Consider the following 13,239-nt stretch of genomic DNA (forward strand, 5'->3'; position numbering starts at 1 on the left):
AGCTACCAAGTCATACATACCCACATCACCCACTGAGAGAGACATCACTGCTAATAATGCAGGGGTGCTGGCTGTGTTTTATATTCTGGGCATACTCCAGAGGAGCTCTTGAAATTTTGCTATGCTGATGGAATTCAGCTTGGCCACATTACCAAGATCCCAAATGGAATCAGATGCAGGTCAGTGTTTTTCATCATACTGAAGTGCATTGCTTTTGAAATCTCTGCGTTAATCATGTCCCTTGTACCTGGTATGAGAAGAGAAATTCAGATGCTAGATTCCAAAAAAATGTTTGTTTTAATGAAATTTCTTAAAATCTGCTTAGTAGCATCTCCTGTCCCTGCCACTCAATTAAACTTATCCAACCCAGAAACACACCCTGACCCCAGCAGTTGGGGGACAGTAAACAATATCCCTTGCTCCAGCTCAGCTCTGTTACTGCCAAGATACACTTGTATCAACTCAGAACACCTGAACTATCCATCTATGAAACCCACGGCTAGCAGAAAGAAAATTCTCATGTGTGAGGTCTTTCAGATATCCATAGGGTGTGTAAAAGCAGAGAAGTAACCCTACTTTCCATTCCAACAGCATTTTCATCAGGGCTACACTATCATCTCCCTTGTACTTAATTTACTCCACCACTCATCAGTGATGAAAGATGAGCCTACTTTCCTGGGACTACAATGCAAGAGGGAATCAATAATTTCTGTAGGAACTGAAGAATCACAACAGAATGTAATCTGAAGAGCTCCCTGTAAACTGCCCAGTGTTGTCTCATCACAGCTCTAGAATCTGTGAGGGAGGTAGCATCCAAAAAGAAGCAAGTAGGAAATAGTTAAAAGCAGAAAGTAGAAATCTTTCAAAACCACCATCCAGCAGAGTCCCTGAGTTTACGGAGATTGGCTAAGGACCACAACAGCACAGAAATGGCAGTCAGTGGCTGTATGTAGAGCAGCTCAGCAAGAGATGAGGATTTACGAGAAAGAGACAGAACACAGAGCTATGGGAATCAAGGTGCAGCTATCAGAGGCATGTTTCACATGTGCACAATTGGGACTGTTAGGGACAATATTTCTACAAGTGCTTGCCACACCTTGCAGCTCTACTTTTCCTTAATATGTGTTCTACTGGAACAGTTATAAAGTTTCCAAATTCTTAGGTAATCTCATCTTTAGATTTACTCAACAAGGGTCATACCCTATCCAGTGTCTGACTTGCTCAGGTCAATCTATAAGGAAATGAATACCTTTGCTCTCATTCATACCAACCTCATCCTTCCAGCATGCTGGCCCAAACCATACTTTGTTCCTTCCTGCAGAGTCAGTAAAACACTAACAATACACAGGTCTTAAAGTTATAATGGTCCTTGTACCTGGAGTCTCCCAGTTTCACCGAGTTACACTAGTTTCTCAGGTGAAGGGAGAACATGCATAGGCTCAGGAGGAAACATTCTGGTTTGGGTTTCTGGTGGATACAACATGGAGGGTGCTCCACTATCAGTACTGCAAGCATGATGCTATTTTCAATCATCTTCCCATTTCCGCTTCGGCCAGCTCACATTCACACAGACGTTGCCTGGGAAGCACAGCACCCACCTGTGAACAAAGTTTGCAGACTGCAGCTGTTGCTGCTCAGAAGTGGGTGGGGGGACACTTCACTCCACTCTCAAAAGTCAGCACCAAGGTTGTTAGATTTAGCCCCAGAATAAGCTCTCTGTGCTGACAGAAGTGAGAGGTTAAAAGAGACCAGATGAACACTCTACAGGGAACCTTTTCAGAGCCAGGTCTTCCAGGAAAGCTTTTGCCTCTCTCAGAGAAGCCCTGGAAGATCAGGAGAAATAAGCTTAGCATCAGATGTCAGCCTGAATGTCAGAAGTCTTCTGTTTGCTGGAAAAAGGCCCGGCCAGCGCTCTGAGCACTGGTGGGAGAAACTTGCTCCCACTCAGGAAGACAAAGTCAGCAAGAGGAGAGGACATGGCCACAAACATTTTTCCTTACAGCAACTCAGTTCTAACCCAGCTCACATTGCACCTCCAAATTGCAGAGGTGACAGACATGTTCTGCTTAGTGCTTACTACAGGAGTGCCAAAGAGAAAGGATTCACTGATCATACCTTCTTCCTTCTCCACTATCAAAGAAAACACTATTTACCTAAATAAGGAGGAGGCATTCAGCCACACAAGACAACTACAGGATGGGTGCTCAAAGAATGGATACACCCAACTGAGCAATGCAGAGTATGTATAAAATAGAAGCCTGCTTCCTGAATAAGCCATACCTGCCAAACAAAATATCTTTTTCTAACACATGGTGCCTTTGACATTTGCCTTCAGTCGTGAGGAGACTTACAATTCATAAGTGCCATAACCATATATATATAATTCATCAGCTGTCTCCACAGGACTGAAAAATAAGTCAGATCAAAACCATCATCTATCTTAAAGATGCTTATTAACATGTTATTCAATGTGCCAAATTAATTTTGCTTTGTGTAGTTAAAGGATTCCTTTTTTTAGGATTTTTCTTTGTTTTTGAAAGCACTTTACCTTATAATGTATTACACTTTAAAAGGGATTTCCTGCTTAGAATTCATGTTGGTTACTTTGCTTTTAAAAAGCAATGTCCTTCTCCCAATATATTGAAACTATGGACAGAAGCCTCACTGAACTCCAAAGCAAAATCAGACCCAAAAGACACAGGGAGTAGAATAGACTTCAGTGCTAGGAAACAAGAGCAATTTCACAGGTTTGGAAATCACAGCATGCAGGAAAAAGGAAGGGTCCTGCCATGCATGGAGAGCAAGGCAAGGTGTAGGGAAAGAAGGAAAGTTCATGTGCCAGTCAAACCTGAATAATGAGGCGCAGTCCAACTCTGCAAAGTGCTGAGGGCTACTCACAGCAATGAGAACTTTTGGTGCCAATCCTCTGTCCACTAAAGCCTAAATGCTCCTATAATGCTTTTAAAAAGGAATTGTCAGTGATTCCTCTCACAACAAAAAGAAAGAATACCCCTACTCTCCCTGCTGCTGGGCCTCCTTACAGTTTTCAGTATATGTTCACTGATCCTATCTGAGCTCACCATGCTGTTTATAGACAGTAGCAGAGTGTGGATGTGACCATGATTCCAGGGGGATGGGACAGAATAGGCCCTGGGCAGCAGCCCCTGTGTCACATAGCCAGGACTGCATCACTGGGCTCATGCTGCTCCATAGAGGAGATCCCTGTCACTGCCTCTACTGATTGCCACACTGCAAACATGCTTCCCAGGAGGCTTTGACTCATGGACTCTATGTCAGCAGCACTACTACACTTTCTAGGGGAGTTTGTAGAACTGTAACTCCTTTTCATTCCTGAAAAGCTGAGGCACAGTGACAGCTTGCCCTGAGCACCACAGAAAATTAATTCAGTACTTCTTCACTGTCACATGGTTCCAGGCAGCCTGATTCCTCCACTCTTCCAACCCCAGAGTGCTGTAATGGCTCCAATTCCTTCTGCTCTGCTTCTAGATGGCTGGAGTAGAAGCTAGCAGGGGCCAAAGTAAGTCTTTTAGCATCTCAGTGCAAGAAGCAGCAGCTGCAGTATTCTGGGATGCCCCAGCACTAAAAGCAGTAGTGACTCTAGAAGAGCTGTTCTATTGACACTTGCCACATGTGGAGCTGGCCATACCCACTACTGCTTACAGCACTTGTATTTATAGTTGCAACCTGGAAGGTATTTTGGGATTAAATCCAAAGTCTGCCACCAAACACAGACCCAGACACACATTCTCATACCTTATATGTTTAAATGTTGACTTGAATAGCTCTGAAACAAATGGATTTTGTAGGTAGCTCATATACAATACAGGCATGCAGAAGTCCAGATATTTAAGATGTACCTTTGCAGGGGATGCTTAGAAACAAAGTTCCATGAAAATGGAGATGAAGTAGTTGTCAGCCAGAAGTGACAGCCTTCAAATACTATCACTCCTTCTTCTATCTATTCTATACTATCACTTCTTCTGGTTTAACTTCCATTAAAAATGACAGGATAAAATGACCCTCACAACAGTGGTGCTCTGAGAAGGAACCACTACCAGTGCAGGTACCTCCAAATCGACAGCAATAGTCTGAAGAACTCAGATTATCAAATTTGTGTAGCTCTACTCCACTTAATTAAAACACTTCTAGTAATTATGGAACCCCACTGGCTTTCCCTCCTGTCTACCTCCAGATCCTCTCCCTCCTTGAAATTCAAATTTGAACTGCCCTGAAGCATGGAGAGTGCTTAAACTCTGGATTCATTTAAAGTTAATAAGCAGATGATGGCAAGCAATGGAGTTTGGATTGACACTTCAATCAAAGTTCAAGAGAGTAAGACTAAAATCAGAAATATGTATTCACCTCCATCCACCAACAACTACGGACATTCAGCCTTTCAATCACATCAAGAATGAATCTGTCACATTAAACCTGGTAAATCTGCATAATTTAGATGTGTGGTCAAATAAAGTTAAGTTACCAAACATTGTCAGTTTATTGGCAAATTGACTGTAAAATGACCTTTTTTTTTTATCCTATAACTGGGAACAGGCTGAGCTAAGGAAACTCTCAGCAGACAAAAAAAAAAAAAAAAGGATGGATTCAAACATAATAGAAATATGTCAGAAAAACAGTCTGCAGATAAAGGGTCCAACAAAAGACACCAACAGCAGAGGGGATTAAATACAAGTATATTAGAAATCAAACCCTGGAACACGAGTATTAATTCCATAGTTGTCACACCTACTTCCCCACACACACTTGTGGAAAACCTGCAAGGCTAAAAGAAGGGCATTGCATTAAAGCCAGATTAAGAGAGGCAACCACAATGCCCCTCTTTTTTCCTTCTTGAAGTAGTCCAGAATTAACAAGTAAGCAACTAGGTCAGACCGAGTTTTACAGCCCAAACCATATTTTATCATTTTGTTCTGAAAAACAAATAAATAAGAAAAGCCATTTTAAAACCCTAAACTATGTTTTTTGCATTTTGCATGCATCACATTGTTCAGCTATGGTAGATGGTTGAGCATGAGCAGTATCTCACCTCATTAAATCCAGCTACCCTGCAAGCACAAAATGCACTCTATGCCACTGTCAGCAATGTTAGTGCAGTTCTACCACTGTGCTGTTGAATTCAGGAGGGATTCCAGCCTATGTTTCTGCCCATTAGGAAGACTGCCAGCTGCTTATTTGCCTCCCACCTTCCTGTTGCCATAACAGTTGATGCTTGAAAGAGGGAAAGATAAAGCCAAGGAAAGGAAAGGGCATTTTGTAGATAAAAGAACCTTATCTGCCAATATCTTTAAGCAATCTTCAGTTCTGAACAAGATAGAAGAGTATAACAACCTGTAAACATAAAGCAGCTGTTAGAACACCACAAATTACATGGTTCTCCACAGAAATAATGTAACTACCTCTAAGGGTTGCATGTATTACTCCCTGAGCACTAAAGGATCACTATAGCTTTATTAAGTTGTCCCAGAAAACAACTGACTACCTGTTGGGAGATCTTCCACTTGCTTCACTGAAATATTAATAGATCACCCCTTCCCGAGTCTTTCTCAGTGCTATCATCTGTAGAGGACTGGCTCTGACCACTTTACAGCTTCAGAGTTTGTGGGAGACACAACTCAGTCTGTGACTCTTCAATGAGCTGAGAACTGACAGCTTCCCAGAAGAATCCCTTAAAGAGAAGCTCCATCCAGAGGCAGCCTTTTGGGTTGGCACTCTTCTGACCTGCAAAGTATCAGCCAAAAGACTAGAGTTAATACAGCTTTCCATTGGCATCTTAACCAAAAATTATACCATCTCTTGAGATCAGCTTCTACTCTGGATCACAGGAGCATAGAAAACACTATATTGTTACAAAAAAGCACAGGAAGAAATCTGGAGAACTATAAGCAAAAAGAATCTTACTTTCATTTCTGGTCAATTTCAGGGGTGAAGGAATAGGAAATCTGAAGTTCACGGAGGAGCAAAACAACAAGAATCTCTACCCAGAACTCACCTGCAGAAGGAGAGACTGGAGCTCTCTCTTTGGAACAATCTTTGCATTCAATGACACACCACCAGCCACATCAGCACCCTGAAGCCTATCTCCATGTGTGGAAGATTAGCTGACTTGAAGTTTGATAACAAAGGTAAGAATCTATCATAATAAATATGGTACATATTGAAACTAGTAGAAAAGCTAGGAATTATTAAATATGGTCTCTGAAAGACATTAGCAGTCTACACTCCAAACATGAACATACATTACTGTCCAGAACAAAGGCATTTCTGGGGTCACTCAGGCATTCTAGAAAAGGGGCTAAGGCTTACATTGCTTTTGGTAGAGGGCTACACATACAGAGCTGCAGGACAGTAAGAGATGAGTCATGAGAAACATCACAGGAAGAAGGAGAGTAGGAGAAGAAAGCAAAAAATCCGACAGAACAAGCAGATGTGGCTTGAAGAACAATTCAGGGAGTGTTGGGGTGAGATCTGGGTAACTCCTTGAAAGAGACAAGGAAGAAGCACAAACACTACCTGCTGTAATAGATGAGAAAAGGACCTTAAACAGTTTTTTTAAATTGAAAGGTAACATCAAAGATTCCTAGCCTTCCTAAATTCTTTAGTATTAACAACCCAAAGGGATTTGGACTGTGTGCAGCAAAGGGTGAGGCCTAGATTTTGAACTTTTAAGTGACTAGATACACAGTAAAAACATGAAGCCTTATTAAGAGCAGCAACTCCTCCAGAGAACTGGGTAACAAGCTTGTTTTGCCTAATTTCAAAAGATTCCAAAAATAATCTGGGCAAGTTAGACCATGCTCACTTTCTTAATAAATCAGCTGAACAGCTCCTAGAAAGCAGAATCTTAAAGACACCCTCCAGGACTACAATACAAAGAATAAACATCTTCTATTGTAAGTCTTTGATTTCATCAATAAAATATTTAGCAGGAAAGAACAAGAGAACAACTCCTATTTTTCAGAGGCATCTAGTGAAGTTCCTCATGGTGCAGTAATGAATAATTTTTATTTGAGTTGCAAGAAGTAAAATTTGATTATTCTGACCCATGACTGAGGGCAGAAAAGGGGGAATAAATGAACAATTTTCCCTCGATGACAGACAGTCAACAGCAGGATCTATCAACTTTTAACGCTTGGATGTATTTTGTTAAAATCTGTGAACTGAAGGAGAAGATTAGCAATACAAGAACAGTATTTAAGTGATACCATTATGTAGGTTTTATACAGGGAGGTGAGACCTTTACCTGACTAGCATAAAATGTAAGGCTGTCTTAGCAGGTTTTCTAGTTAGTGACTTAATTTGCCCTTCTACTAAGCCTCTAGTCTAGTAAAGAGTATCACCTATCTAGTTCAACCACTAGCTCTCCCTGTTGAAATTTTTTTCAAATATTCAAGAGGTTTGATAAGGCTGTCTCATTAATTTCCAGAGAATGCAAAAGAGTTTTACACTGTTAACAGCAAGGGCTGTAATCAAGAACCATTTGGGAAGCCAAGTATACTTCTTCCTGCACCTGGTAGAAAAGCAAGTAACCAAATTTCATTTTCATTTCAGATAGAAATTTACTCCTCCACAGTCAGAAAAGTAGAGTTTCATGAAAGGGGTACTAAGATAGAGTTTGTCTTGCCTTATGAAGATAAGGCAAAACATTCTTGCCCAGAAGACATCAAAAGCTCTAAATCTTCATGTCGCAGCATACATCACAGTTGAGACAGCCACAATGCACAGAGTGTCACCATACAATTTCAGAAAGCTTAAAGCATTCACCCATACAGAGTAACACCTACCTCATCAAAAGGCTAGGTGTTTTTTCACACCTGCCATCTGCCAACACAGAGTAACATCATATCACTTCAGAAGGCTGCAAGCATAGGCCCTTCTTCCTCTTTAGGGCAGCCTTTTATACCCCTCACGGTTCCTGCATTGCAGCTGTGTGCCCTTTTGTGATTGGTCAGTGCACCTGGGCACTCTGTGTCGCATTACCTTCAATGCTGCTCACCTGACCCACACAGCTGTAGCCCACTGGGGATGAGGCTCAGCTGCAGCCCCACTCCCAATTATCACAAACTGTGTGCCTACACTTCATGGTGTGTTTTTATAGGTTATGCTACTAATGAGTGAAAGAGCACCTAAATATATATTTCATATTGATGACTCTTATATTCGAAGGCTGCTATTGTAGCAGGATTTGTGGCCAGACACAGGTGCTATGGGTCAAATCTCTTTCCACTGGAGAGCAGATCTTCATTGTTATGGGCCAGTTATGCCTTTCCCCAAGTTCCTATAACCATCTGAGGCATCTTTTGCAATAGCCTACCAGAGGCAAAGTTATCTGTGTGAAGGTTTCTTCCAGTCAGAGAGAGGACAGAACTTCAACAGAAGCTCTGCAAATCCAAAACCAGCAGGGATTTGGAAAAAGACCAGATTCCTAGAAAACAGCTGGTGCCTGTGAACTATCGCTTAGAGAGCTATAGCATTGTCTCCACTCCAAACAAACACTTGGTCCAGCAAAGTGTATTTGAATTTGGATGACATTTGGACCCAGTTCCTTTGTTTGGAGTTGTCCCTACCATGCAAATGTCCATTAATATCATCCTGAAAGAAGCACAATCAATGCAGCCTCTTCAAAAAGTGGGGAACTGTTTAGGTAGTGAAAGCAGTGAAAGGTAAGAAGAGAATCCCCTCTCTTTGACACAGATAACTCCACCAATGGGCAGATTTTCCTCCTGCTGTGTGTAACTAGATACTTCTAGTGTGCAACTTATTATGGTTTGTAAAGCTAAAGATGTGCTAGGTGAAATATTAAAGCTCTCTATTCTCTGCCCTCTTCCTGCCTTTTTAAGGTTATTTCAATAATTGACATGTATCCTCTTAGCCAACGGGAAACAGTACAGCCAGTTCCTGATTCTGGCATAGATCATCTTGCTGGAGATCTCCATGCAGCCATGTGTGCAAGAAGCTGTGAGCAAATGGCTATGAGTGACAGCTCTTGAACAGTCTGTGTTGTTAAAGCCTGGGGATAAACACACAGGCCCCCAAATGATAAACTTAAACCATACTAACAACTGTTTGAGAAAGAGTTCCTTCATCAATAACAGCTATTAGCACATCACAGTCTGACTCATCCCTTTCACCATCTGCACAATGTGTCATTTGCTCTAATCTCTCATTTTCTTTGCTCCACATTCTTCTTAGCAGTCATGCTTCCCAACTTGCAGGATCATTTGTATGTTCCCTTACCAACAACCACCAATGTGTATTTAGATAACAAGAACATTGTACTATTTTGATATTGCCACCTTGGAAATCAATGGGTCAAGAATTGCTAATTAATCACTAATGCTCAGTGATTGTATCTTCAACAGGCACTGATTGTACAGATGGGTCATTTCTGTATTTACACTGTATTATTGCATTCTTTTCATCCATACTTTGCTACACACTTCAAGCTATGTTCAGATAGATTAAGTGTATCAAGCACCCTCATAAAAAGTACGGGTGCTAAAGCAACTATGCATTGCAAAGCATTTACCTGGACAATTGTTAAATGACAGAAATAGGCCATCACTGCTGGTTTCACAAAGGAAGCATTCTATTTTCAGTACCTTAGGAGTTAATCCATATGGGAGATGTATGGAATACCTTTAAAAGGCATGTCAAGCAAGTCAAGTTTCTCTCTGAATCAAAATCTCAGGAGGACAGCTTTGTGGCACACTTGGATTGCCCTCCTGTTAACTCAGCCCTGTCCCACAGCTTCCATTTTGGTGATTTTAAAATAGATAAGCACTTGACAAGTAACAGCCATTTGACAACTATCTGCCATCCTCCTTCTCCTCCCGCCTCTCCCCACTGCAAAGGAAATCATGGTGGGAACATCAGCTTAACACTGGCTTTTTTTTCTCAATGCTAGATGTTGAAGCTCTGTATCTTCTGTTGTTTAACTCCACATCAGAAATGGTTGCCCCTGTTAAAGGGCAGCCTACAATCTCACCTCTAAAATGTTAAATGTCATGACTATTGGAACCTATTTCAGTCACTTGAATCCTTTAAGAACAAATTCCTTTAAATTTAACTGCTCCAAAATCAAGGCCTTATGCAAAAAATATGCCTGCCTTTTGGGCAAGTAGGACCGGCTTTGCAAAGAATCAGCACAGATGCTTCAAGTCATTGACAGAAGCACAAACCTTGTCCTTTAGCAGCAGCTGTTGAATCCTCATGGTTATCCAAACCTTTCTCCCTCTCCAGGTCATCTTCCGTAATTAGGGCCTTTCACAGCAGCCCGCATCTCCATACTGCACTGCTCACCTTGAACAGCAGCATACATGTTCTGGCACCAGCATCTGAAACAGCATTTAGAGACTGCAGTAGCAAAGTGCTTTCTCTGAAGCAGCATTTGGACTAAGTTTTCTTGTTTTATAACCACAGCCACAGAAGTCCATGTGTGGGATTGTGTTTGGTTTATTTTCCAGCTTCATACCACAGCTTCAGAACCACATATTCAGCTATCAGTGCTCTTACATCCCCTGTTTAGAATTTTTAGAAGTATTTATGCACTATGAACAAATTCAGGAGCTGGACATACCAGCAGCCAAAGGAAAAATTATTTAAAGCTTGAAAAGCAGGGAGAACTTGAATACAGAATGAAGAAGGCTTTCTTCTCCTCATCCCAGCATGTCTAAATGTCCATGCAAGAACATCTAACATCCATTTTCAACCTCTGAGCAAAATGCAGTGGGGCCCATAAAACACTGTGTTGTGTAATTTCAGTACAGATTCAAGCACTCTCTTCTAGTTAATATTAGAAGAAAATTAACATATTGATCAGATTCTTCGACCATATCCTTGACCTACACAGTGCTCCCCAATGGTTTATAGTTACCTGGCAAAAATGGGACCACTTCTGCTGGGGAAATAATTCAAGCAATTTAAGAAAAAAGGACTCCAGACTGACATTTCCTTGCAGAATTGTGTTCTTCAAGTTCTGGCCTGACAGACAAATTGGCTTTTTGTGGTACTCCTGCCATAATTCAGCCATGTGACATTTCCTCAACTGGAAATTGGAAGGTCCACATGGGTGCAGGGATTGGGATGAAGGGGCCATGGAGTTTCATCTCTGCAGTGTGTCCCACTCCTTGCTTCTGTGCCTTTTCTGGCTTTACTTCATACCTGATTTCTGCTGCTTTCCCATGCAACCCAAACATGGAAGAGCCAAGGATATGGGCATACTTCCCATATGTGGGTCTCAGCTAGAGAGCAGGGCTGAAACCAACACAGATGCGCTAACCTTGGTGGGATGGAAACCATGGCAACAATGAATAGGAGCGGGACAGGGGAAGCGAAAAGGAATGTTATACTTTGTTTTAGAGTAGCCAGGTAGAACTGCACCTGCAGAACTGTGGTTAATCAACACAGTTAAGAGACATGAATGATGTAGTTACTGTTTAGGAGTGGAAAATTTAGCTGATACTGTAAAACTATATAAACCATCCTACACCAAGAATAAACAGCTTCTTCTTGCATATGACCCAAGAAATGCCCTGTGTCAACACACCTAAGAGCATTTTACAGCCCAAGGCATTATCTTTGCTGTCAGAACATGTGACCAGCACACCATTTTGTGCATCAGCTGACAACGGCATAAACTGCACAAAGTCTTCTTGACATTCACTAGAGCCCCTTTTGAAAAGTATTATTTACACAATGAAAGAAGAAAATCATCCATATAATCATGGATTATTACTCACCTTTAATAATTAAATTTCTGAGCCATATTCCAAAACTTTGTATTAACTTGCAATATTTAAAAATAAGGAAGTGATTAAATATTACAATTATTTTATTCCCTTTCTTATTCTTTTTTATTATTTCAGTGATTTTTAAGTTTACTAAAACATGCTGAGGAGCAATGAGTGCAACAGACCATCTGGGGAAACTGTGAACTCACTATTTCATGTATTGCATCTGGACTCCTATACAGGCTATGTACTTAAGTGGGGCAGCAAATATCTCACTAATTAAGCAAGTAATTCTTTCATACAGTCTCTAGTTCCCCTAGGAATCTCTATACTAACAACTTAACACCAGACTGCTAGTATCTCAAAGTTTCTAAATTTACAAAACATCCTTACAGATCCAGGCCTCTTCCTGCATGAATGAATGTTAATAAACACAGAATCATCTAACTTAGGCTATTTCCCATTTAACAACTTGATCTCTTTCAATTAATATCAGCAAACTGCCTTGAAAACCGTGAACCATAAATTTCCAGTGATTCAGGGAAACAGGTTCTAGTCTGTGCTATTAACATCCAGAGTAGCTTTGTGGTTCATCAAGCACGTATTACTAGTTAGGGTAACTGAAGAAGGCAGCTACTGTGTCAAAGGTGTAAAAACAGCAGTTTATGCCCTACACTGCTACTTCTGCATCCCCCGAAAACCCTGAGTTTAAATCAGCCAGCCCCAGCTGTGTCCCCTGACTTCCCCCTCCCAGCCCTAACAGTCCTACTGAACCCAGTTAAGCCATCATTACTTTTAGATCTGATTTTCTTTTATTTAGGAGCACACTTTCCTCACGCACACACTATGAACAAGGACAAACAGGTTTTCTTCAGCCTTTTTTTTTAACCCACTTTAAATTGCCCCGAAAAGCTTTTCCCAGAGATATTAGCCACAGATATACAGACAACCCTGCTCTCCAGCACAAGAACAGCTTTCTTTCCAAAACTCTGCATGCCTTTGCTGAACTTTCTTCCTTCTTTCCCTGGAAATAGTCTGTCCCAGCAGAAGAATGACATGCTTAGCATGAACTGCACTTCTGCTGCACTTCCCCAAGTGGAGGATACAGACTGGTTAGCTCTAAGAGCTGTCTACCTTGCACATCCGACCCATAGCAGGAAAAGGGATACAGTTCTAATGTCAACTGCCAAGCTCTAACAACTGCAAGCATCATTTTCTCAACACCACCATGATCAGGAACTTGGAAAGGTAAGACAGACGTGGTAAAGTCAAAAAAGGGCAGGCCTGAAGCTGTGAGTTGTCACGACATCAACACAGGTCTTCAGAAGCATTCACAAAACTGGAATCCAGCTGTTACTGCTGTAGAAACCAAACTACCCTGCTTAAGATATTGATACTTAACAAGATACTTACCTCCTTCTAGCATCCATATCCATGGAGCAAAGCTCTTAGGGCTTCTTTGGACTCAGTT

General features: G+C 41.3%; 1 protein-coding gene across 1 annotated transcript in view; it reads right to left on the reverse strand.

Annotated features, from left to right (window-relative positions):
• The window catches only part of LOC128808712 (deubiquitinase DESI2-like), a 78,744-nt gene extending 67,357 nt beyond the window's left edge, over positions 1-11,387 (reverse strand). Inside the window, exons 1-2 of the mRNA XM_053980151.1 lie at positions 11,200-11,387; positions 10,218-10,373 (exon numbers count right to left, since the gene is read on the reverse strand). Of these exons, the coding sequence (XP_053836126.1) occupies positions 10,218-10,283 (66 nt within the window). The 5' untranslated portion in view covers positions 10,284-10,373; positions 11,200-11,387. The remainder of the gene's footprint in view (positions 1-10,217; positions 10,374-11,199) is intronic.
• Between the last annotated feature and the right edge of the window lie 1,852 nt (positions 11,388-13,239).

The sequence above is a fragment of the Vidua macroura genome, chromosome 6 (genome assembly GCF_024509145.1).
Source record: "Vidua macroura isolate BioBank_ID:100142 chromosome 6, ASM2450914v1, whole genome shotgun sequence".
Lineage (NCBI taxonomy): Eukaryota > Metazoa > Chordata > Aves > Passeriformes > Viduidae > Vidua > Vidua macroura.